Here is a 27104-nt window from a genome sequence, read left to right on the forward strand (position 1 = left end):
CTGTACTGGCCGCAAATGCACCCCAAGTCTTCAGGGCAAATCAAACATTAAACACTATTGCTTTTAAACCCTGTACTGTAGTTACAAATGTGCACTCACCAAAGGTGCATTCTCCGGCTTCAGGGTCGGGGATCCTGCCTTTGGAGGGTACTGGCTCCAGGGTGACAAAAAGGTCCTGGCTGCCGGGGAGAACGGATTCACCGCTTGCCTGCTGCGCATTCTCCTCCTGCTCCTCCTTCTCATCCACAAAATCCTCCTCTGTGTTGCGTGAGACTCTCCTCTTGCAGGTGTCCACGGACAATGGTGGGGTAGTGGTAGGGTCCCCCCCTAGAATGCCATGCAGCTATCATAGAAGCGGCATGTATGGGGCTCTGACCCAGAGTGACCGTTTGCCTCCTTTGTCTTTGGTAGGCTTGCCTTAGCTCCTTGACGCTCACACGGCACTGCTGTGTGTCCCTGTTGTAACTTCTGTCCATCATGCCCTGTGCGATTTTGTCATATATATTAGCATTTCTTCCTTTGATCAGAGTTCGGCCTGCACAGATTCTTCTCCCCATACAGCAATCAGACCAGTGTCTCCCTTTTGGTCCAGGCTGGAGCTCGTTTGCAATTCTGGGGGGACTGCATGGTCACCTGTGCTGCTGAGCTTGCCACGCTGACCAAAAAGGAAATGAAATTCAGTTTCCTGGGGCTTTTCCTGTGTACATGGCTAGTGCATCAGAGTTCAAAGTGCTGTCCAGAGCAGTCATATTGGAGCACTCTGGGATACCTCCTGGAGACCAATACCATTGAATTGTGTCCGCACTACCCCAAATTCGAGCCAGTACGGTCGATTTTAGTGCTACTCCCCTCGCTGGGGAGGAGTACAGAAGTCGATTTTAAGAGCCCTTTAGGTCGACAGAATGGGGTTGCTTGTGTAGATGCATTCATTATAAAATCGACCTCACACAGCTAAATTTGACCTAACTCTGTAATAAGAAGAAAAGGAGTACTTGTGGCACCTTAGAGACTAACAAATTTATTTGAGCCTAAGCTTTTGGATCCTATGAAGTGAGCTGTTGCTCACGAAAGCTTATGCTCAAATAAATTTGTTAGTCTCTAAGATGCCACAAGTCCTTCTTTTCTTTTTGCGGATACAGATTAACACGGCTGCTACTCTGAAACCTGTAACTCTGTAGTGTACACCAGGGCTCACTTATTACTTTGCATGGGTTTTCCACCCACCTTGGAATCCTGTTGAGTTTGGATTGTTTTATCTAAATTCCTAAACTGTAGAGGATGCATGTTCAGCCTGACAATAGTGTGAATGCAGCATGGGTTAAGAGCTCTTGGCTCCCATATTCTGATTGCTGCTATGAAATGGACTTAAACTGTAGCTGTAGGGAAATTAATTTGTTTCTCCTGTTGCAAAATAAGGATATTTATTAACCTCACAGTGCTGCTGAAATTAAGCTACTGTTTGTAAAACACTTTGAAGATCTAAAATACTAAATGCTGCAAATAAAACATAAACATTGGACCTATTGTAAACTCCCAAGTCCAGGAACCAGCCTACTTAATGGACACCAGACTTCTGCAGCTCATCCCTGGGATGACAAGTTTCATGGGACTTGGATTGTCCTTCAGACATTTGACTTTATTTTAACTACAGGTATATCAGTTAAGCTTAATTGAATTTTCAGCCTACCTGTATTGTCTAAAATACAGCTATCTTGAGGCATCAAATACCTCTTGTGGTTCGTACATTTTATTCATATTATACAGAGATGCATTATTTGTTGATGCGTCTTTTAAACAGAAGTATCTTTATTGCCACATAATACTGCAGTTTTTATTACAGAACAAAGGTACGATGTCAGGTCATAAAATATTTCATAGTTCAAGAATCTCAAGGTTGAGCTTGCCGGATCAAATTACATCAGGTGTTAAATGAACTTTAGGAGGAGTTTGGTACTCTTCCAAAATGATAAATTAAAAAACATCTCCCTCTTTTATACCTCATATGTCATAGGGCTGGGTTCTGAAGTTATGCATATCAGGAAGGAAGATTCTGCCTGAACTACACTACTTGCCAAGACATGTTTTTTAAGCTTTCTATGTAATTGTAACTGTTTTAAAAAGTAAAGTTGTATGGAAAAGTAAGTTTAATTGCAAAATGGAAAGGGCAGCTTTATTTTTGTGGTGGTGTGGAAAGCTTTCAATTTTATGAATGTTAATGTTAGTGAAAGAAAAGATTTATTAATTTAAAAAATATATTTTAGCTCTTCACCAAAAGACATGGATGAGAAGGCAGATGAAGAGCAACCTTTGACTGCATGTAACCAGTACCCTAAGGAGGCAGTAAGGAAACGACAAAATTCAAGTCGAGGTTCCAGAGGCAGTGACTCCTCTAGGACGTCCAGAAAAAGCTTCAGACTGGATTACCGATTAGAGGAAGATGTAACTAAATCAAAGAGAGATAAGGATGGAAAGTTTGTAAACCCTTGGACAACATGGAAATCTCCATCCTTGCCAAATATTTTGAAATGGGCCCTCGTGGAAAAAAATAACAGCAACATCCCATCTTCAAAGCAGGTAACTATTTGCATGTTTACTATTCCAAGATATAGGCCCTAATCCTGTGGGGCACTGAGAGCTCTCAATTCCTATCTTTAAAATAAGAGGATTTTAAAATAAGTCTTCTTAGGCCTCTTTTGGAGACTCTAGACCAGTGGTGGGCAACCTGCAGCCCACCAGGGTAGTCTGCTGGTGGGCTGCTAGACAGTTTGTTTACATTGACCGTCCGCAGGCATCGCCACCTGCAGCTTCCAGTGGCCACGGTTCTCCGTTCCTGTCCAATGGCAGCTGTGGGAAGTGGCGGCTAACACGTCCCTGTGGCCCGTGCCGCTTCCTGCAGCTCCCATTGGCCAGGAACAGTGAACCATGGCTACCAGCAGCAGTGGTGGCCGTGCCTGCAGATGGTCAGTGTAAACAAACTGTCTCGTGGCCTGCCAGCGGATTACCCTGTTGGGCCGCAGGTTGCCCACCACTGCTCTCGACTGATTTTGGAGACTCACCAGTGTCACTATTTTGTCATATCTTTTAATTCTTTTTATTATTCTTTTCAAAAGCCATCCATTTCTACCTTTGTGAAATCTTTAATTTGGTGTGTTATGCCTATAAACTTGGAATAAATTAATCTAGCCAGTTCAGGTTATGTTGAGAGAAACTTCAGGAAATACCAAAACACCATTTGTCTGAACTCGCATGGTTACAGGTTATTGCATGTTTCTCTTTCAATAGATATTGGACATGTCTACAATTTGTAGGATATCCACTACATTATTCAAGCTGGAGTTATTACTCATGGGACATTTAATTATAAAAATGTTACTGTATGATTTGAATGGCGGTGAAAACTTTATATAGCTATGGGATGGTATAAAACACCTACTAAATTGTAATGATAATTTTCTCTTTTTTTGCCAGCCACAATCCTTAGGTTAGATTCTCTCAGAGAGAGTAAGTTTTTGTACTGAGGCTAATTTGAGCTGACATTTATCTAAGACACTGTCAGATTATTGGGAAAAGACACTATTATTTATTTGTCTTGCATCAGTGCCTGTAGGTCTCAGTCAGTTTCAGGGCTTCATTGTGCTAGTACTGTATACAATCATAATGTAAAAAAACCCCCTAAAAATAAAAAAAACTACAAACCCTCCCCCTGCCCTCCCCCCACAACAAAAGAAAGAAAATATAGTTCCTGCCACAAAGAGGACTGGATACTGGTCTTAAATGCCTCTGATTGGAGATGCACTTCTGAGCCAGTACAAGTTGCTAAAACTTTTCTGCTCCAGGAGGCAATCATAAGAGTTTATGCTTCACAATCTGAAGCATGTGGCAGACTTTCATTGCTTGATCTATGAATGAACTGTGAAGATAGCTAATTGACAGCTCTTCTGATGAGAAAATAAGTCTGTATATCGCGTTTTTAGTGGCAGTGGCTCAGAGTTGTTTGATTTCAGAGGGCTAGGGAATCTATTTAAGGAACAGATTAAATCTGTAGACAGTTGGTCTGACAGCACTTTGGGCACTGTTCTCCAGGATTAATTAACCCATTTTAAATTTGCTAGTCCCACAACATCCAACATGCACGCCCAGGGCATTTGGCCACTATGTGTGCGCCACGCTCCCTGCAAAGGCTCAAGCTGTTTCTTCTGGCTTGCCACATTATTTTATGCGGAGTTCACATCCTGGCTTGCACTGACACCTGGCTGCTCGAGGAAAACCCACTCAGACCAGGCTACCAAGAAGATTTAGCCCTTCAGAGGCCTAGAAGGGCCAGGAAGGAGAAGACACTGACCAATCGGGAGCCAGCAGGCCAGTTTAAAAGGTTTGCCTGCTTCTAAAGAGCTGTCTGGGGTGACACTTGGACAGAGCAGGAACTGGTCACTGCTGGCCCAGATCCTTAGGACCAGGTCAGGGCTTTGGCCTCAAGCGCTACAACTAAGCACTTGCCTTTAAATGCACAGCCAGTAAAATTCTGAGTTTTGTTATCCTTAGTTAACTTTTTAAAGACTGATTCCAAGTTCACAGCTTAGACCGCAATGCTCTGAGTAGATGGCCACAACTTGTGGACTAAGGCAGAGAGCTCCCACAGCACCACACATGGCCCTGCAAGAGACGCTATGGAGCAACCCCACCTATGACAAAGAGATGTATTTACTTAAAAGGGTGACCACCAGCCTGTGAGTCTGGTTAATGACTGATGACATGGGTCAGTGCTTTGGTGTGGGGGGTGTGTGTGTGTGTGTGTATGTGTGTGTGTGTGTGCATGCAACTGAGAGCTGCAATATTGTTTCATTTGAGCTGCAGGATCACTATTCCTGACTTAAGGGAAGGTCAAGAAGGAATTTACATTATGCCTGTTGCAGAGCTAACTGACCCAATTTGTACATTCCAACTCTGATTTCCTAGTTTGCACGTCAGATGGTGAAATAAGAACTAGCAGACAGTAGGAGAGTCACTAAAGTGAGTCAGAAGCAGCAAAGAGACAGATGAAGCATTATTATTTGGACTTCTCAGCTCCTGAGCCATTTCACTGCTTGCTTCACCATTGTCTGCATCACCTCTGAATTAAATCGTAAAGTATTTCTGAGCCTACTTAAAATTAAAGCTGAGGGTTCCATGCTGCCCTTGACACTGCTCAGCTGTAGCGTGTCTTTAATACAAACCTGCTGCTTCCTCTGCATTCTAGTTTGCAACCCCTTGATTTTAAGAACATGCTCAGTAGCTGACACCCTTAACTGGTTCATCTTATCAGTCAGTATTTTGCATATGGAATTGTATGACACCCATGACGTACTTCATTGTTAAAAACTACAGACTATTGCTAAATTATTACAACAAACCTCCATTTTTAACTGGGAATCTAGACCACAGACTTTCTGTGTGTTACTGGCTTTGTTAAGGACTTTTCTAAATGGCATTGAGATGGCTTTAATCACCATGTATTGTAAACGTAAACTGTTGATTTGTGTTCTTCCACAAATCTCAGTTAAAATAAAATCAGATGGTGCATCAATATGTATTGAGCTCCAAAGTCTGAAGCTAATTAACCAATCTTACTAAAGCCAGTCATGCATTTCTTCTTGCTTTGCATTTGGGGCGGGAAGGTGGGGATTTCACATTAATGCAGAAATGAAAATAAGTGAGTAGTAAATATTTATCGCTAGATATCATTGTCTACAGCCAATTTGTCATTAATGTCATATTTCAAACATCTGCCATTGCTCTTGGAACAAAACCAAACATCTATCGTGCAACTATGTCACCACAGTAATACTAGTATGCTAATACTAAATCTGGATAAGATTGTGTATTTTATCCACCTCATTGTTTACCTCATTGTGCAAGTCAAATGATTTAGTATGGAATATATGGCAACAGAAGTTGTGTACACTCTTTTTTTTAAGTACTTGTGATTTGAATAATGAAATGACTTGGAAAAACCTATTTTTTTAGTACAAAATTTGAACATTTAAAAAAGACAGTCATGAAGAAATTTTTTCAACACATCAAAGAACAAAATTCTGTTTTATGAAGAAAACCTGAAAATTCTTTGCCCTAATGCCGTTCCATAATTTTGTATTAATTCATAGGTTTTAAGACCAGAAGGGACCATTTGATCATCTAGTCTGACCTCCTATATAATAGAGGTCACAGAATTTCAGTCCGTTATCCCTGCACTTAGCCCAACAACTTGTATTTGGCTAAAGCATATCTCCCAGAAAGGCATTCAGTCTTGATCTGAAGATATCACTGATGGAGATGATAACACTTCCCTTGGTAGAGAAAAAGAAAATTGTGCCTTATTTCGAATTTGAATTCATCTGGATTCAATGGCCAGCTATTGGTTCTTGTTATCCTCTCTTTGCTAGATCAAAGAACACTATAATACCATGAAAGTAATCAAGTCATCTCTCAATCTTCTTTTTGATAAACTGAACACATTGAGTTCTTTTAGATAGTCTCTAAGGTGCCACAAGTACTCCTTTCCTTTTTGCGAATACAGACTAACAAATTTATTTGAGCATAAGCTTTCGTGAGCTACAGTTCTTTGAATCTCTCATTGTAAGGCATTTTCTCCAGCTCTCAAATTATTTTGGGGGCTCTCTTCTGCACCCTCATCAGTTGGAAGGTGGTCAAGTGGATCAAATATGGTTTAATCTTCTTTTCAGAGAGCATTGCCATAGTTATTGTGAAAGGGAGATAAATGTCTAATGGCAAATAATACGATGTTTATCACCTCCCTTCTAAGAAAAATACATTCAGGGTGTTTCTGTAACACTTTTTAACGGAGTTCTTTATTCCAGCTACAGCTCCAATGAAGTTCCAGATTGGAATATTGATCTGAAGGGAACTACACTTAATCATTACCTTTCAAAAAAGTTTCAGTAGAACTGAAATCCCTATTTCAATTTTTAACTAAGCTTCCATGGGACTTCACATTTAAGATAACCCTCCATAAGTAACGTAGCAGCAGTGGTGCTGCATTATACCTCTCTACTTGGCAGCTCCTTAAAAAAAATTATCAGCAATATTCATTGAATTATTGACTCTGCTTGTCAAGGTTCCTCCCCCACTCTGAACTCTAGGGTACAGATGTGGGGACCTGCATGAAAAACCTCCTAAGCTTATCTTTACCAGCTTAGGTCAAAACTTCCCCAAGGTACAAAATATTCCACCCGTTGTCCTTGGACTGGCCGCTGCCACCACCAAACTAATACTGGTTACTGGGGAAGAGCTGTTTGGACGCGTCTTTCCCCCCAAAATACTTCCCAAAACCCTGCACCCCACTTCCTGGACAAGGTTTGGTAAAAAGCCTCACCAATGTGCCTAGGTGACTACAGACCCAGACCCTTGGATCTTAAGAACAATGAACAATCCTCCCAACACTTGCACCCCCCCTTTCCTGGGAAATGTTGGATAAAAAGCCTCACCAATTTGCATAGGTGACCACAGACCCAAACCCTTGGATCTGAGAACAATGAAAAAGCATTCAGTTTTTTACAAGAAGACTTTTAATAAAAAATAGAAGTAAATAGAAATAAAGAAATCCCCCCTGTAAAATCAGGATGGTAGATATCTTACAGGGTAATTAGATTCAAAAACATAGAGAACCCCTCTAGGCAAAACCTTAAGTTACAAAAAAGATACACAGACAGAAATAGTTATTCTATTCAGCACAATTCTTTTCTCAGCCATTTAAAGAAATCATAATCTAACACATACCTAGCTAGATTACTTACTAAAAGTTCTAAGACTCCATTCCTGGTCTATCCCCGGTAAAGACCAGCATACAGACAGACAGACCCTTTGTTTCTCTCCCTCCTCCCAGCTTTTGAAAGTATCTTGTCTCCTCATTGGTCATTTTGGTCAGGTGCCAGTGAGGTTACCTTTAGCTTCTTAACCCTTTACAGGTGAGAGGAGCTTTCCCCTGGCCAGGAGGGATTTCAAAGGGGTTTACCCTTCCCTTTATATTTATGACACGCCCCCCAAATCTCAGCTAGGGTGAAACACTGGCTGGGATTTCTTCCTGGAGCTCTAGGAAAAACAGAGTTAATAAGACACATGCATCTCTAAATATACTACCAAGTACATAAAGACTAACAATATTTTCCACATCTCAAGGACGATTTTAACCAGTTGATTCTGGGAATCTTTCACGGGAGAGTGCATCAGCCACTTTGTTAGAAGCTCCTGAGATGTGTTGGATGTCGAAATCAAAATCTTGGAGAGCTAAACTCCACCGAAGAAGTTTTTTGTTAGTTTCCTTGACGGTGTGAAGCCACTTCAGTGCAGCATGGTCGGTTTGCAGGTGGAAACGCTGTCCCCAAACATATGGGCGTAGCTTTTCCAGAGCGTAGACAATGGCATAACATTCTTTTTCAGTGACTGACCAGTTGCTTTCCCTCTCAGACAGTTTTTTGCTGAGAAACACTACAGGGTGGAATTCTTGATCAGGTCCTTTCTGCATTAAAACTGCTCCCACACCACGCTCGGACGCATCTGTGGTTACTAGGAACGGTTTGTCAAAGTCTGGGGCCCTTAGTACAGGGTCAGACATGAGTGTCGCTTTAAGCTTGTTAAAGGCCTTCTGACACTTTCCGGTCCACTGAACAGCATTTGGCTGTTTCTTTTTGGTTAGGTCTGTCAGTGGGGCAGCGATTTGGCTGTAGTGCGGTACAAATCGTCTGTAATAACCGGCCAAGCCTAAGAAGGATTGAACCTGTTTCTTTGACTTTGGGACAGGCCACTTTTGGATAGCATCCACTTTGGCCTGTAGGGGCTGGTAGTTCCTTGACCCACCTGGTGTCCAAGGTAAGTCACTCTGTTTAGGCCTATTTGACACTTCTTAGCCTTAACAGTTAGTCCTGCCTCCCTTATGCGCTCAAGGACTTTTTGTAGATGTTCCAGGTGGTCTGCCCAGGAATCCGAAAATATGGCCACATCGTCAAGGTAGGAGACTGCATATTCTCCTAATCCCGCGAGGAGACCATCTACAAGTCTTTGGAAAGTGGCGGGTGCATTTCGCAGCCCGAAAGGGAGTACATTAAATTCATACAGCCCGAGATGTGTGATGAAGGCTGACCTTTCCTTGGCAGATTCATCTAGCGGTACCTGCCAGTACCCCTTGGTTAAGTCCAAGGTAGAGATGAACTGGGCCCGTCCCAGTTTCTCTAATAGTTCATCTGTGCGTGGCATTGGATAGTTGTCTGGGCGAGTTACAGCATTTAGCTTACGGTAGTCCACGCAAAAACGTATTTCCCCATCTGATTTGGGAACTAGAACCACTGGAGATGCCCATGCACTTTCAGAGGGGCGGATTACACCCATCTGTAACATATCCTGGATCTCCCGTTCTATAGCAGTTTTAGCTTGAGGAGACACCCGGTAAGGTTGGACCCTAATTGGGTGAGCATTACCTGTGTCAATGGAGTGGTATGCCCGTTCAGTCAGTCCTGGGGTGGCTGAGAACGTTGGCGCGTAGCTAGTGCACAGCTCCTGGATCTGCTGTCGCTGCATACGCCCAAGGGTCGTGGAGAGGTTCACCTCTTCCACACCACCAGCACATTTCCCTTCGTAGTAGACACCTTCAGGCCACTCAGCGTCGTCTCCTCCCGGGGCTGTAAACTGACAAACCTTTAATTCTCTGGAATAAAAGGGCTTTAGAGAATTAATATGATACACCTTAGGCTTTCGGTTGGAGGTGGGGAATGCTATGAGATAATTAACAGCTCCCAGGCGCTCCTGGACCGTGAATGGCCCTTCCCACGATGCTTCCATTTTATGGGCCTGGAGCGCCCTTAAGACCATGACCTGGTCTCCTACTTTGAAGGAACGCTCTCTGGCATGTTTATCATACCAGGCTTTTTGCTCTTTTTGAGCATCCTGTAAGTTTTCTCTAGCAAGGGCTAAAGAGGTTCGGAGGGTGTTTTGTAGGTTGGTTACAAAGTCCAGAATGTTAGTTCCTGGAGAAGGTGTAAATCCCTCCCATTGCTGCTTCACCAACTGCAATGGCCCCTTAACCTCACGGCCATATACAAGTTCAAATGGGGAAAACCCTAAACTGGGATGTGGTACAGCTCTGTAGGCAAAGAGCAACTGCTGCAACACTAGGTCCCAATCATTGGAGTGCTCATTTACGAATTTACGTATCATGGCCCCCAAAGTTCCATTAAACTTCTCCACCATGCCATTTGTTTGATGGTGGTAAGGAGTGGCAACCAAGTGATTTACCCCATGAGCTTCCCAAAGGTTTTTCATAGTTCCTGCCAGGAAATTAGTCCCTGCATCTGTGAGGATGTCGGAGGGCCAACCTACCCTGGCAAAAATGTCTGCTAGTGCCTGGCACACACTTTTAGCCCTGGTGTTGCTTAGAGCTACTGCTTCCGGCCATCGGGTGGCAAAATCCATGAAAGTCAGTATGTACTGCTTTCCTCTGGCTGTCTTTTTCGGAAAAGGACCCAGAATATCCACAGCTACTTGCTGAAATGGAACTTCAATGATGGGGAGTGGCTGGAGAGGGGCTTTGACCTGGTCTTGGGGTTTTCCCACTCTTTGGCACACCTCACAAGACTGGACATAGGTAGAAACATCCTTGCCCATTCCCTCCCAGTGGAATGACCCCCCCAAACGGTCTTTGGTCCTGTTCACCCCAGCATGGCCACTAGGGTGATCGTGGGCTAAGCTCAAGAGCTTGGCCCGGTATTTAGTTGGAACTACCAACTGTCTCTGAGGATGCCAGTCTTCCTGGAGTCCCCCAGAAAGAGTTTCCTTGTATAAAAGTCCTCTTTCTACAACAAACCTGGATCGATTAGAAGAGCTGAGAGGCGGTGGGTTGCTCCGTGCCGCCGTCCAAGCTCTCTGGAGGCTTTCATCTGCTTCCTGTTCGGTCTGGAACTGTTCCCTTGATGCTGGAGACATCAGTTCTTCACTGGATTGGGGACCTAGGCTTGTTCCCTCGGGAAGCGATATAGGGGATGGAGCTGTTTCTGTTGACTGTGAACCGCTCTCTGCTGGTGCACTATGTTGGGATTCAGGCTCCGGCTGAGCCTCTTGTGTAGGGTTATCGGCTGCTGCCAGTTCAGGTTCGGTGGGGCCCTCTGGTGTTGAGGTTGCAAGTACTGGATTCAGTGCTGACACTGGGTCTGGTGTTGGTTGTTCGGCTGGTTCCGGTTCTGGGACTGGTTCCGTCTGGGTCTCTGGGACTGGATCCACTACTGCTGTTGCAGACATTGGCCTGGGGTCCGGGTCCATCACCTCTGACTGGGTCCTGATAGAAGTTTCCGGAACAGAGCTAGGCCTCACGGCTTGTTTAGCCTGGCTGCGGGTGACCGTTCCCACCCTCTTGGCCTGCTTCACATGATTGGCCAAGTCTTCCCCCAACAGCATGGGGATGGGATAATCATCATAGACTGCAAAAGTCCATGTTCCTGACCAGCCCTTGTACTGGACAGGCAACTTGGCTGTAGGCAAATTGAAAGAGTTGGACTTGAAGGGTTGAATCGTCACTTGGATCTCTGGGTTGATTAAATTGGGGTCCACTAAGGAAGCATGGATAGCTGACACTTGTGCTCCGGTGTCCCTCCACGCGGTGACCTTCTTCCCGCCCACACTCACAGTTTCCCTCCGCTCCAAGGGTATCTGGGAGGTATCTGGGCCTGTGGACCTCTGGTGTGATTCCGGTGCAATGAACTGTAATCTGTTGGGGTTCTTGGGGCAGTTGGCCTTTACATGCCCCAGCTCGTTACATTTAAAACATCGTCCAGCTGACGGGTCACTGGGGCGAGGAGGGTTGCTGGAGAATGGGGTGGCAGGACGATAAGGGGTCTGGAGGGTTCTTTGGGAGGTAGGTGGGGCCTTGGGCGGCCCCCGGTAATAGGGTGTGGTCTGGGGTGGTCCCTTCTGGTCTCCGCTCCAACTGCGACCAGTTTTCTTCTTCTCTGCCACCTCCACCCATCTGGCTCCAATCTCTCCTGCCTCGATTACAGTTTTGGGTTTCCCATCTAGGATGTATCTTTCTATTTCCTCAGGAACACCCTCTAAGAATTGTTCCATTTGCATTAGGAAGGGCAAATTTACTGGAGATTCAACACTTGCTCCTGATATCCAGGCATCCCAATGTTTCACAATGTGGTAGGCATGTTGGGTAAATGACATGTCTGGTTTCCACCTTAGGGCTCTGAACCTCCGACGAGACTGCTCGGGGGTTATCCCCATTCTGACTCTCGCCTTGGATTTAAACAGTTCATACTTGTTCATGTGTTCTTTAGGCATTTCAGCTGCCACCTCAGCTAAGGGTCCACTGAGCTGCGGCCTCAGCTCTACCATGTATTGGTCAATAGAGATGTTGTACCCAAGGCAGGCCCTTTCGAAGTTTTCTAAGAAGGCCTCAGTATCATCACCTGCCTTGTAGGTGGGGAACTTTCTGGGATGGGAAGTGGTACCTGGAGAAGGATTGCTAGGGTTTGTTGGTATATTCTGCTGGGCCTTTATCCTCTCCACCTCCTCCACATGCTTCCTCTCTTTTTCCTTCTCCTCCTCCACATGCTTCCTTGCCTCCATTTCCCTCTTGTGGGCAGCCTCCTGTACCTCCTTCTCCAGCCGCATGAGTTCTATCTGTCTTTCATGTTCCCTTTGTTTTTCCTCAGCCTGAAATTTGGCTAATTCCAGCTGTAGTCGAGCTGTGGATTTGGTCATTCTAACCTCTCTGTTTTTAACTAACTTTACACCCGAGGTTTAGAAATAAACAAACAAAACTTGGCTGTAAAATTTTCTGTGCTGGAATAGAATACCTATTCTCTGATAGTGATTGTCAGCCTACAGAAAAAGACAATTCCCTTGTCTCTGCTCTGGGCCCAAATTAAAGCAAAAAACCTCCAACTACTTGGAAACCTGCTTACCCAGCCCAAAGAAAAAGCAAATGGGTAGAACACACACACCCTATTTACTTTTACGAAGAAAAGAAAAAAAAAAAAAAACCTCTGGGTTGGAAGACTGTGAATTTCCCTGCAGGAGTTAAGTACCCTGCCTCCAGGCAAAGAAAACCTGCAATTCACAAGATAATCCCCTTTTGTCTCTGCTTGGCCACAAAGCAGAGAAAAAACAAGCTGCTTTCAGTTTCAGCTGCTTTCTGGACTTCCTTTCCACAGGAAAAAAAAAAATTTCTTTTTAAAATCTGTATTTCTAGTTCAGAAAATCTCAACTGGATCTCAAAATGATTTCAGGTTAATCCCACCGCAGCCACCATGTCAAGGTTCCTCCCCCACTCTGAACTCTAGGGTACAGATGTGGGGACCCGCATGAAAAACCTCCTAAGCTTATCTTTACTAGCTTAGGTCAAAACTTCCCCAAGGTACAAAATATTCCACCCGTTGTCCTTGGACTGGCCGCTACCACCACCAAACTAATACTGGTTACTGGGGAAGAGCTGTTTGGACGCGTCTTTCCCCCAAAAATACTTCCCAAAACCCTGCATCCCACTTCCTGGACAAGGTTTGGTAGAAAGCCTCACCAATTTGCCTAGGTGACTACAGACCCAGACCCTTGGATCTTAAGAACAATGAACAATCCTCCCAATACTTGCACCCCCCTTTTCCTGGGAAATGTTGGATAAAAAGCCTCACCAATTTGCATAGGTGACCACAGACCCAAACCCTTGGATCTGAGAACAATGAAAAAGCATTCAGTTTTTTACAAGAAGACTTTTAATAAAAAATAGAAGTAAATAGAAATAAAGAAATCCCCCCTGTAAAATCAGGATGGTAGATATCTTACAGGGTAATTAGATTCAAAAACATAGAGAACCCCTCTAGGCAAAACCTTAAGTTACAAAAAAGATACACAGACAGAAATAGTTATTCTATTCAGCACAATTCTTTTCTCAGCCATTTAAAGAAATCATAATCTAACACATACCTAGCTAGATTACTTACTAAAAGTTCTAAGACTCCATTCCTGGTCTATCCCCGATAAAGACCAGCATACAGACAGACAGACCCTTTGTTTCTCTCCCTCCTCCCAGCTTTTGAAAGTATCTTGTCTCCTCATTGGTCATTTTGGTCAGGTGCCAGTGAGGTTACCTTTAGCTTCTTAACCCTTTACAGGTGAGAGGAGCTTTCCCCTGGCCAGGAGGGATTTCAAAGGGGTTTACCCTTCCCTTTATATTTATGACACTGCTGGTAGCATATTAGTGGTCCGCCTAGCAGATTAAAGTCTCTTCAATCTAATAAGTACCTTGTAATAAATCTATCTGTGCTGGGACTCTGGAAGGATATTGCTGAGATCCACAAGCTATAGCTCTAATATTTAAGCTAAAGGCCAAACTCCAAGAGATGGTGGTGGTAGTAGCAGCAGCAGCACTAAAATTCTCTTTCAGGGCAATAGGGGCAAGATATCAGAATTTGTTGCTAATTCTGAGCAATTCTATTTCATTCCAGTAAAAGTCTGCAAGTCGTTTTCAGCACATCTTTGAATTGTTTCCTTTGTAGAGCCGCAGGCCTAATTCTCCTGCTCTCGAAAGCATGTTCTAAAGACAAGAAAGATTAAATGATTATTAAAAATAAGATTAATGATTTTAATTTAATAGGAAGCTATTGGGAATGGGAGTCACTGGAAATGGTATCTCTGTGCACCTACTTGCAGGTTTCCTAGAAATTAAAGATGTACACGAAGTACAAGCCTTGTTTGGTGATTGGTGCCTTCTGGGCTTTTTGTTCTGTGTGTGCTTTGCTTTCTAACTTTTTTGTTGTTGTTTTGCTAGGAACTTGATAAAGAGCTTCCTGTGTTAAACCCTTACTTCATTCCAAACCCTGAACTAGTTGGTAAGACTGGAACTGGCATGCGAGTCACATGGTTAGGACATGCCTCAGTTATGGTGGAAATGGATGGACTTGTAATTCTTACTGACCCCATCTTCAGCCAGCGGGCTTCCCCAGCACAGTTTGTGGGTCCAAAACGTTTCCGAGGACCTCCATGCACAGTAGATCAGCTGCCAAAAATAGATGCAGTGATGATCAGCCACACCCACTATGACCATTTGGACTATAATACTGTAGAGCGTTTAAACGAGCGCTTTGGCACTGACTTGAGATGGTTTGTGCCCCTGGGTCTTTTAGAATGGATGCAGAAATGTGGCTGTGAAAATGTGATTGAACTGGACTGGTGGGAAGAGAACTGTGTCCCTGGTCATGACGCAGTTACTTTTGTCTTTACTCCTTCTCAACACTGGTGCAAGAGGACTGCAACAGATGACAACAAGATTCTTTGGGGCAGCTGGTCTGTCTTGGGGCCCTGGAATAGGTTTTTCTTTGCAGGGGATACTGGTTACTGTGTTGCTTTTGAAGAGATAGGTAAAAGATTTGGACCTTTTGATCTTGCAGCTATTCCCATTGGAGCTTATGAGCCAAGGTAAGCAAATTTCAAAGGGTTTGACCAAAAGATATGTAAACTATATCAATGAAATGATATACTGACTTCAAATAACGTTTTTTCTTGTTAGTGGTTTAATACTAACGTATCTACAGCTTCTGAACTTTTCACTTGTCTAAAATATATTTTGGGGAATGTAGAGCAGGAGAGAGATTTGAAGGCTGTGGAAGTAATAAGGGAGAGCAAGGGCATGTCTGTGCTACGGGCGGTACAGCTGCAGTGCTGCAGCAGCATAGTGCAGATGCTGCCTACATCAACAGAAGGGGTTTTTCCATCAATGTAGATAATCCACCTCCCTGAATGGTGGAAGCTAGACTGACAGAAGAATTCTTCTGTTGATCTAGTTGTGTCTACACCGAGGGTTAGGTCGGCTTAACTACGGTGCTCTGGGATGTGAATTTTTTTATACCCATGAGTGATGTACCTAAGTCAATCTACATTTTAAGTGTACACCAGAGCCAAGATGTAGAAAAGAGAGGGAAAGAAGCTGAAATGTGGTGGTTTTTTTTTAATCAGACATTACCCCAAAAACTATTGAAAAAATACACACAGCCTGGCATTATTTTAATATGAAAAGAAAGTAGGAATAGGAAAGGCCACAAAGATCACCCAGTCTGAAATCCCTTTTCTTACATGCACACAATTTACAGTGCTCCTATATTATTCTAATTACCATGTTACTTTCCCGATTTCAGTTCTCACATGACTGTGAATGCTTTATAGCATTTGAAAAATGTGTTTGTCTGGGCATCTATGTCCTCCTCATCACATGGTATCTAAGCTTTCAGATGGGATAAAGCATTGGTTTTTAGTAGGGTGTCGATTAATTGCAGTTAACTCATGATTAACTCAAAAAAATTAACTGTGATTTAAAAAATTAATTGCGATTAACTGTACTGTTAAACAATAGAATACCAATTAAAATGTATTAAATATTTGTGGATGTTTTTCTAGATTTTCAAATATATTGATTTCTGTTACAACACAGAATACAAAGTGTACAGTGCTCACTTTATATTATTATTTTATTACAAATATTTGCACTGTAAAAATAAGAAATAGTATTTTTCAGTTAACCTCCTAAGTATTGTAGTGCAATCTCTTTATCGTGAAAGTGTAACTTACAGATGTAGAATTTTTTTTACATAGCTGCACTCAGAAACAAAACAATGTAAAACTTTAGCACCTACAAGTCCACTAAGTCCTACTTCTTGTTCACCAATTGCTAAGACAAACAAGTTTTTTTACATTTATGTGAGATACTCCTGAGTGCTTCTTATTCACAATGTCACCTGAAAGTGAAAACAGGCATTCACATGGCACTTTTATAGAGGGCACTGCAAGGTATTTACATGCCAGATATGCTAAACATTCATTTGCCCCTTCATGCTTCGGCCACCATTCCAGAAGACATGCTTCCACGCTGCTGATGCTCGTTAAAAAAAAATGCGTTAATTAAATTTGTGACTGGATTCCTTGGGGGAGAATTGTATGTCTTCTGTTTTGTTTTACCTGCATTCCACCATATATTCATGTTTATAGCTGTCTTGGATGATGACCCAGCACGTGTTGGTTTTAAGAACACTTTCACAGCAGATTTGACAAAATGCAAAGAAGGTACCAATGTGAGATTTCTAAAGGTAGATACGGTACTCGACCCCAGATTTAAGAATCTGAAGTGCCTTCCAAAATCTGAGATGGATGAGGTGTGGAGAATGCTTTCAGATGTCTTAAAAGAGCAACACTCCAATGTGGAAACTATAGAACCGGAACCATCAAAAAGGAAAATCAACCTTCTCCTGGTGGCATCTGACTCAGATGATGAAAATGAACACACATCGGTCCGTTTTGCTTTGGATCATTATCGAGCAGAACCCGTCATCACCATGTCTTCTGGAATGGTGGTTGAAGCATGAAGGGACATATGAATCTTCAGTATATCTGGCTCATAAATATCTTGCAATGCCAGCCACAACAGTGCCATGCGAACACCTGTTCTCACTTTCAGGTGACATTGTAAACAAGATGTGGGCAGCATTATCTCCTGCAAATTGTAACCAAACTTGTTTATCTGAGCGATTTGGCTGAAGTAGGACTGAGTGGACTTATAGGTTCTAAAGTTTTTTATTGTTTTATTTTTGAATGCAGTTATTTTTTGTACATAATTCTACATTTGTATGTTCAACTTTCATTATAAAGAGATTGCGCTCCAGTATGTGTATTAGGTGAATTGAAATACACTATTTCTTTTGTTTTTTTACAGTGAAAATATTTGTAATAAAAAATATAAAGTGAGCACCGTACACTTTGTATTCTGTATTGTAATTGAAATCAATATATTTGAAAACACAGAAAAGATCCAAAAATATTTAAATAAATGGTATTTTATTATTTTTTAATCCGAATAATTTGTTTAATCGCTTGATAGCCTTGGTTTTTAGCTTTAGCAGTTCTCAAGATAACAGTTGCTAAAATGTCAGAAATGAAGCCTGGGTAGGCTGGGGAAGCAAAAAAGAAATCAGAATGGTGAGATTAAAGTCCAATATTTCTCATGAACCGGTTCAGAAATAAATGCTAGCATTCTCATTGGTGTGCAAAATCTGCTTCTGTGCTCCCCTTTAGAGAGACTTGGACTGTCACTGACCCCTACACTAGTAATACTTTTTGACATTGGCCCGCATTCAATTATAGCAAATTCTAGAAGTTGAACCAATGTAATTTTAATCCTGTGCCTTATACCCTGGGACTTGACATCTCACTCAAAATACTGCACCTCCAGTAGCAAGCAAAGTGTTCGTTCAATACTGACTCAGAGAGAAGAGTGCTATCTACTGAAGCATGTTTCTTTTGGTGTATCCTATGATTCTGCAAACATATTGATTATGGTGATAGCATGAACTTGCTTCAGAGCAGATGGCCCATAAATCCTTAAGCTGAATATATTGGGAAAACTTCCCACCTCTATAAAGAATACCAATTAATAAACAGAACTAATAGCCCTACAAATTCTGTGGATGTGAGTGCTGTTGTATACATCTATTGTAATTAGCTGAAGCCGGGGTGGCCAACCTGAGCCTGAGAAGTAGCCAGAATTTACCAATGTACATTGCCAAAGAGCCACAGTAATACCTCAGTAACCCCCCATCAGCTCCCCTGTCCTGCTCCCAGCGCCTCCTGCCCACTGGCAGCCCCGCTGATCAGCACCTCCCCCTCCCTCCACGAACCTCCCGATCAGCTGTTTTGTGGCGTGCAGGAGGCTCTGGGGGAGAGGGGAAGGAGCTAGGGCATGGCAGGCTCAGAGGAGGGGGCGGGAAGGGATGGAGTGGGGGCAGGGCGTGCAGCAGAGCCAAGGATTGAGCAGTGAGCACCCCCCGGCACATTGGAAAGTTGGCACCTATAGCTCCAGCCCCAGAGTCGGTGCCTATACAAGGAGCCGCATATTCACTTCTGAAGAGCCACATGTGGCACCAGAGCCACAGGTTGGCCACCCCTGAGCTGAGGGAATGCTACTGTCATTTCTAGCAAATAGATTTCTACAGTCTCTGTAACTTGTTCACGGTGTTAGACTTTTTTTTTTACTAACTGAGGATATCTTAACACCTCTTGCCTATTTAAAAACCCTAATAAAGAACAGATATCTTGAATACAAAAGGTTACACTAGATATGTAAGTTATTTTGTGTTTGTTAGGTGGTTTATGAAATACCAGCATGTGAATCCTGAAGAAGCTGTAAGAATTCATATTGATGTTCAGACAAAGAAGTCCGTAGCGATTCATTGGGGAACCTTTGCTTTAGCAAATGAGGTGAGTTTGGGCTGATCATGAATGCATTCAAATTTTCTAAGTATGGAAACAGTAATTAAGCTTAATCATCTCATGTTATAACAAACATCTATAAGTGGATTATCTAGAGCTCAGAATTATAAGATTACTTTGCCTTAATCCTTACATAACCAATTACATATTGTATGTATTTAATTAAGACTAAATTCTACAATCTTTTAATACAAAAACTAGTTCAGTTTTCTTAATATTTTATACCTTGAACTAAAATTGTTCTCAATAAAGCTGAATTTCTTGTAAATGTCAAATACTTCAAGATAAGGCAGTGAAAAAATATCAGCACATTGGGAGCTTTTGTTATGCAGGCAGATTTGGAATACTTGCTCCATTGGCAGAGGAACTTGTGTACTGAAAAAGGGGCAGGCATAATATGCTTGATCAGGAGAGATCAATGCTGCATGTTAAAAGAGCAGGTCTTGTCATCAGATTTGTGGTACTGGGTTAGCATCAACCTGACATGAGACTGCTTATGTAGTAAATGACCAGAGATAAGTCATACAGGTAATAGAATTCATGACAAATGAGTTGAGGGAGAGAATAAGAGAAGCCCAGAAAGAGAGAGACTATAATTCTAGTCCAGCATTTGAAATTTTGCATCCATGCCTGGAATCATCAAACACTTGGGACACAAATCTAGATCAGATGACAGGACAAAGAAGAGCTTGTGTTAGAAATCCAGAAAGAGAAATTGACACAGAAGATAAAGAATTCTGCAATTGGTCTTCAGATCTGAATGCCCCAAATTGGAAAATATTTACAATAGTACATCATCAGATATTATAGAAATGTGCTAGATAGCAAGACTAAAACAGATAATCATGGTTTTTATTACCACTATAGATTAAATTGAGTCACAGGGTGAAATAACTTTCTGGAATGGAGGATGGGAGTGTTCTGTTACATGGATAGTAATTTAGGTATACTAAAATCAGGAACAGCAGAAATGTGAATAAATGTGTACTGCTAAGTATCAGAGGAGTAACCATATTAGTCTGTAGCCACAAAAACAAGGAGTCCGGTGGCACCTTAAAGACAAACAGATTTATTTGGGCATAAGCTTTCGTGGGTAAAAGCCCCCACTTCTTCAGATGCATGTGTACTGCTAAGTTTGCTTTTATTGCTGTATCATTTGCAGACAGGCCAAAGTTAGAATATTATAGGTGTATATAACACTTTACTAAACATGTAAAATGTGATTAACTGTCTAATCCTGCAGAATTAACAGTTCCTTTTATAGTTTATTTGAGGTACACTTTATTGACAATTTCATATCCTGTTATACTGCTCAATTTTTAACTTCATAAACAAGTTTCTAATATAGGTAATATATTGCCACTTTTTGTAAAATTGTAGTTTAGGGAAAATTATTGTTAAAACATCTATATGGATTTTATCTTGTAATTAGTAACCTGGCTACTGAGCTATTAAGGGTGCAACATATGTAAACACAGTATCTTTAATACAGCATTTCACATCCAGGCTACCTTGAATAGTCTATGCCAGGGGTGGCCAACTTGAGCCTGAGAAGGAGCCAGAATTTACCAATGTACATTGCCAAAGAGCCACAGTAATACCTCAGCAGCCCCCCATCAACCCCCTCCCAGCACCTCCTGCCTACTGGCAGCTTGCTGATCAGCGCCTCCCCCTCCCTTCCTGCACCTCTTGATCAGCTGTTTCGTGGTGTGCAGGAGACTCTTGGGGGGAGGGGGAGAAGTAAGGGCATAGTAGGCTCAGGGGAGGGGGTGGGAAGCGGTGGAATGGGGGCAGGGCCTGTGGCAGAGCAGTGAGCACCGCCCCAACACATTGGAAAATTGGCGCCTGTAGCTCCAGCCCCCGAGTCGGTGCCTAGACAAGGAGCCGCAGATTAACTTCGGAAGAGCCACAGGTTGGCCACCCCCTGGTCTATGCCTTTAGTATCCAAGGTATAAGAAGTGCTTTTTTCATTATTCTGAATACATGTTGAATACTCCCCTAAGCCTTTTTTTTTTAACATGCTTTGCTTTGTATTCAAGATAGCATTGCCTAGAAATGCTGTGTGCATAGTATACCTTCTTCAGATGAAGAGTTCATATTATCTAAATTTATTTTTAAAAATGTAATGGGGCAACTTCACAGCAGATAACACTGAAATGACAATTTGCTTGCTTGAACAATTAAACTGAATAACCTTTAAATGGGGGAGGGAAGTCTTTATTTTTTGTTAATGATATGACAGGGAATGCATTTTTCTAAAATTGGGAAAGAAAGTGCCATCTACTGAATCACCAACTCCACTTCCTCCAGTATTTAACTTTTCCCCATGATTCCCAACCCAGGAGTGAGCTGGTCCTGGTTTATTTAAGAACTCTTATCAAATAGGGTATGAGGTAGTATGGATTTTGAGTGATAGATCCATATTTAGCTAGTATTGTAAAGATTATAGGTCATCTGTTGCCTGTTACTAATTGTATAATTTCAGTGGGGTGTTTTAAATAATAAAAAAACTCCAATAAGCCTCAAAACTTTCATGTTCACCTAATCTCAGAAAATGTACACCCGGTACACATTGCCCATTATATCTAAAATGTAAACAGTTTGTGTAGAGCAGTGGTTCTCAACCTGTGGCCCAGTCAACACAGAGCCATCATCAGGCCCACAGAGGTACTATTGGATGTGGCCCAAATAACATTGTGGGCCATATAAATAGGTTGAGAACCACTAGTGTAGAGCTTGAAAGTCATCTTTTATCTAATGCTGGTATTGTATCTCTTTCTCCCCTCCATCCCCAGTATTACTTGGATCCTCCAGTTAAACTGAATGAAGCCCTTGAAAGATATGGCTTAAAACCTGAGGATTTCTTTGTCTTGCACCATGGCGAATCACGAGACTTGAATATAAACAATGATGGATTTGAATAATTTAAAATCTGCCAATTCTTTGAGCTTGTTTTGATTGATAATTTCATTAGAGGGTTATGAAACTTTCTAAAATTTGTACTGGATTTTTACACTCCAGGTTTGTTAATTTCAAAGGTAAAAATTGTATACCTGCTTGATCACACAATTGCTTATAAACTGAATGGCATATTGAGAGATGATTTAAACACTGGCTAATGTACAAGACATTGTCTATAAATGCCTTGTTTCAACTATGTACATCAACCAAAAAAAGCTTTATTTTAATTTTTTCATATATGGTTTTATGGGGTGGAGTCTTCCAACTGTTGTGAAAGCATGTTTAAAGTAAAATACTGATCTTACTAAATGCCTGTATGTTTGCATTTCAGGAGAAACTAAAAATGAGTTTAAAAATGAGCTAAAGAAATGTGCCTTTTTAAAGAGCTATATTACTTAAGATTTGCATCATTAATGCATAATTATTACTGCTGGCCAGGATATCTGTACTCTTTCATTATTTCAAAATTACTCTTTATCATAGATATAAATATTTCTATTGTTTTGAGATTGGTTGGTTTTCCTTGTCAGGTACAGTATATAAACTCATTTTGCTCCTATCTGAAGTCATGATTTAGCCTTTTATTTCTGTATTTTTTATTTTTTTCAAATAACCAGGGGTACTGATGGCATTGTCTCAAATACAGGCGATGGAAGACTTTTCACAGCTTCCATATGGTTTTACTAAGCATGCTGTGGGATTAAATTTGTGCAGTATTGTAAAACTTGGCAAAATGCATCTGTTATCAAACTGCCATACTGAGTTACAAAATAAAGTTATTGCCAGCAAAATTGTAACTTTCCCTCACATTTCATTGTAAAAAGTTGCTATACTACTTACAGGATTGTTAGTTATACCAAAACATAAGTCTGACTGCAGCGTATGGATAGTTTTGTTCTGGGAGCGCACTGCACATTAAATTCATAAGAATGGCCCTACTGAGTCAGACCAAAGGTCCATCGAGCCTCTAGCCCAGTATCCTGTCTCCTGACAGCGGCCAATGCCAGGTGCCCCAGAGGGAATGAATAGAACAGGTAATCAGCAAGTGATCCATTCCCAGCTTCTGGCTAACAGGCTAGCGACACCGTCCCTGCCCATTCTGGCTAATAGCCATTGCTGGACATATCCTCCATGAACTTACCTCATTCCTTTTTGAACCCTGTTATAGTCTTGGCCTTCACAACATCCTCTGACAAATTTTTACATAGGTTGACTGTCTCAGGGTGGACTTCCCCCACTTTTTTTCTTGTTAGTGGTTTAATACATTGTAGCTACACCTTCTGAACTTTTCACTTGTCTAAAATATATTTTGGGAAATGTAGAGCAGGAGAGAGATTTGAAGGCTGTGGCAACAGTAAGGAAGAGCAAGGGTATGTCTGTGGCACAGCTGCAGCAGCATAGTGCAGATACTCCCTACATCAGAAGGGGTTTTTCCATCAACATAGATAATCCCTGCCACCTTCTCTCTTCCCTTCTCATGCAGAGCCTCTGTATGCATATACCCTCGTTGTCCCCTGGCCCTATAGGATTCAGGTCCTTTTGCATATTCACACTTAGCCAACTCCCCAGAAAGAATACCACAGACAACTGAAGAACCACTTCACAATCTCTAAAGTCAGTAGTTAGATGCTGCAGAGTAGGAAAAATGCCAGCACAGACCATCTCTCTTCACTCAAGTCAGTCTGCTGTCAGCAAGCCCATCTGAACATGTCCTCTGTGCTCTCCTGCACACTGCTGCAACCTTGTGATCCAGTAATTAGCCAGAATCCACATGCTGGCAACATGCACATTTCTCTTCCTTCATCAAGCAAGGTATTTGTGCTGTCAGTTCCAAACCTCCATGCTGTGTGGTTTTGGGGACATTACATAAATCTGCCCTCCCACCACACCAGAGCTATTGAAATAGATGTTTCCCTAACAACCAATACAAGGCTTGCCTATACCTCATTTCCTGCCCCCTCTGCAGCCACAACCCTTATACCTGCTCCCCCTGAAGTCCTTGGTTTTTCAGTTCCTCCCCATCCAATACAACAAAACTTTTGGCTAGACTCCCTGCTGACCATTCTGCTGTGTTCAAATTAAACCTCCCCATAAAATAACATAAGAGCAAATTGTAGCAAGCAAGATGAATTATTAAATCTTTATTACACAGGTGTACAAAGGTTTGGACTGGAACCACCAGTTGGGGGTAGTTCACCAGGGCCATGGCAGTGGCACGTTCTGATGACTGAAGCAAACGTGAAGTGGATGCATAGAAACCCCATCACATTTTTTTCTTTTTTGGTGCATACTCCCTGCAATCCTTCCAGACTACACATCTACACAAGTGAAAAGGTGAATACCACTCTCAATTCGGGTCCCTCAAAGATTTAGTGGGTGTTATGCACTACCTTGGGTAAGACTCAAAAGACAGACTATTTTGACTTGCCATCACATCAATAATTCAGGTACTAGCTCTGTGCAAAAAACAAAAACACACCAAAAAAACCCATCTAAAATTTTTGAAAAATAGCTGTTTTCAGGGCCTATATCGCTATATCCCCTAGCTCAAATGGCCCCACCTTTGGGTTACTAACCCTACTTTGTAGTCTTCTGGGGCACACCAGATTTCAGAGGAATCTGACTAAGCATGTCAATTTTAGAAGACTTAGAAAGTTTGACCTTTAAATAAATGTGACATAACCTTAAGTACAATGGTGCTCCTGCCCCACTATACGACAGTCCCTGCCCCAAAGAGCTCACAGACTAATTGAAATGGTGGGTGTGTGCAGTTTGTGCATACGTTGGGACACACTGACAGAGTTGTGACGTGTAGGGAGATTGAGATGCACTGGCAGTTTGGGGGTGCCACACTTCCCTCATCCCCATATAACTCCCTCCCCCTATTCCACTGCCCCTGAATACCTCTCCCCTCCCAGGAAGCATTCACATGTCTACTTCTTCCCCCCTGCCCCCATCCAAAGATAACGATTATATTCCCCCCCACCAAAAAAAAAACAAACCCTCAACAACCTGCCACCCATGACTCAGAAATTGTAACAATCTCTTATTTGTCTTAGGTGGGGGCTTGTGATTTACTTATCCTTGGCTATGTTAATTGAAGGAGGAGTGCACACCCATCAATCTCAATGAGGTCTGTGAGTTATCCAGTCATTAGTACCTCTCAGTTTAACAGAATATGGCAGCAAAAGCAATTATTTGGGGGTGGGGGTCTGTAACTCAGGAACCCCTTGGTCAAATGACTCCAAGTTAGGGTCACTAACACTACTCTGTGCCCCCATGAGCACAGCAAATTTCAAAGCCATTCAAATAACCTTTCTGATTTTAGATCACTTACAATAGTTGAGCTATAAAGCATATAAAATGGCAGAAACATTTTTCTGTATTGGTTGCATTTGCACTGTAAATATACATTCTTAAATACCACTCATTTTGGCCTCCCCTAAGACTTAGTGGGTGCCATGCACTAGCTTGTGTAAAACTCAGACTATTTTGACCCACATCAACAGTTTGAGCCCTAGCTCTGTGCAAAAAACCAAAAATACCATTTTGAAAAATGCTAACTTTTTCTGGGGCTTATATCTCCACATCAATAACCCTGCCCTTCATTGCCCAAGGCACACCAAATTTCAGAGGAATCCAACTAAGCATGTTGATTTTAAAGAATTTAGAAAGGCTGACCTTTAAACAAAAGTCGAGATGCAACCTTAACTATAGTGACATAACTGTGCCACTATAATTCTTTGCTCAAGGATTTTTAGTGGCTTAGTTTCAGTACGAGATGTTTTCTACTATATGTTCTACATTCTATATTCAAAGTGTCTGCATTTGTTTTTTGAGTTGATAAACTTTGCAATTAAGAGGGTAATATAATGCTTATAAACTACTTGTTAAATTTGTTTCTAGTTCCCTTCAAAAGATGTTTATATAATTTGACTAATCTCATTATGCTTTCATCCAAGTAATAATGTGGAGATTAATTTTACTTAATAGATGTTCCAGTATTTCCCTGCAAGTGTATAGTAAAATTAATAGAATTACATTGCTAAAATTTAAATGGCCTAACCTTTCTTAAAGTGACAAATTCACTGCTCAAAATCTATCACACATTACAGCCTAGAGTGAATGTTTACAGCTGCATAAGTGAAAATGCTGTTTGCAAAATTAACAGGTCACTTTAAGGTTCACTTTTTTAAAAGTTGAGCTCACTGTTTCATAACTTACTGTAAATTTGAAATGAAAATATTTCCATGCCCCAAAGTGCCTTTCCTCTATCATGTACACACACTAGTTTTGTGCTGTCAGGAGACTGTCAGTACTAAACAGACCATTGTTTTACATTACTCTGAAAGAATCTCTAACAGACTGTGTATTAAATGCATTGTAAGCTGTCTTGCTTACAGTAATGTAATTGTGCTCAGCAAAATAAGAGTGGTGGGTTAAACTTCACTCTTTCATGAAAGGAAATTCATTTTAGCACTGAATATAAACACTTTCTATTACTGTAATTTACCAGAGTATCTGGTCTTAGTATCTCCTCTTAATTGTGTTATTGTTTTGGCAACTTGTTCTTTCACTTCTGTATCATGGTGATGCAATAAACATACCAATTTCTTAGCATATTGGGTAGAATGCCCACAGAGCAGAGAAAAAATTGAATCTTCACTGTATTGATCCTGGGTAATGATGCCCTCTTCATTTTTCATATTCTCATTCAAATTTGCAGCAAACGTCAGGGCTCTAAGCAGAATATCTTTGTTTATGCAGTTGTCAAAAAGTGAAAGCAATGATGGTGCCTATGACATTAAATACATAAAAGTAATTCTTAATCATCAATTGAGAAGTAAATGTGT

At 41.7% G+C, this 27104-nt stretch overlaps 2 protein-coding genes across 4 annotated transcripts in view; one reads left to right on the forward strand and one right to left on the reverse strand.

The window, feature by feature from the left end:
• NAPEPLD (N-acyl phosphatidylethanolamine phospholipase D) overlaps nucleotides 1–23042 on the forward strand; it is a 39551-nt gene extending 16509 nt beyond the window's left edge. For both annotated transcript variants that reach the window (XM_077835911.1, XM_077835921.1), the window contains exons 2-5: nucleotides 2262–2574; nucleotides 14807–15453; nucleotides 19164–19278; nucleotides 22086–23042. In XM_077835911.1, coding sequence (XP_077692037.1) covers nucleotides 2262–2574; nucleotides 14807–15453; nucleotides 19164–19278; nucleotides 22086–22214 — 1204 coding nt within the window. In that variant the 3' untranslated portion in view covers nucleotides 22215–23042. The remainder of the gene's footprint in view (nucleotides 1–2261; nucleotides 2575–14806; nucleotides 15454–19163; nucleotides 19279–22085) is intronic.
• Nucleotides 13905–27104, reverse strand: part of ARMC10 (armadillo repeat containing 10) — a 29727-nt gene continuing 16527 nt past the window's right edge. Inside the window, exons 6-7 of one of the 2 annotated variants that reach the window (XM_077835938.1) lie at nucleotides 26859–27047; nucleotides 13905–14572 (exon numbers count right to left, since the gene is read on the reverse strand). In XM_077835938.1, the coding sequence (XP_077692064.1) occupies nucleotides 14504–14572; nucleotides 26859–27047 (258 nt within the window). In that variant the 3' untranslated portion in view covers nucleotides 13905–14503. Of the gene's footprint in view, nucleotides 14573–24377; nucleotides 27048–27104 lie in introns of those variants that run through there. The other variant, XM_077835931.1, reaches the window with a different exon arrangement.

This window comes from Eretmochelys imbricata, chromosome 1, assembly GCF_965152235.1.
Source record: "Eretmochelys imbricata isolate rEreImb1 chromosome 1, rEreImb1.hap1, whole genome shotgun sequence".
Taxonomy (NCBI): Eukaryota; Metazoa; Chordata; order Testudines; family Cheloniidae; genus Eretmochelys; species Eretmochelys imbricata.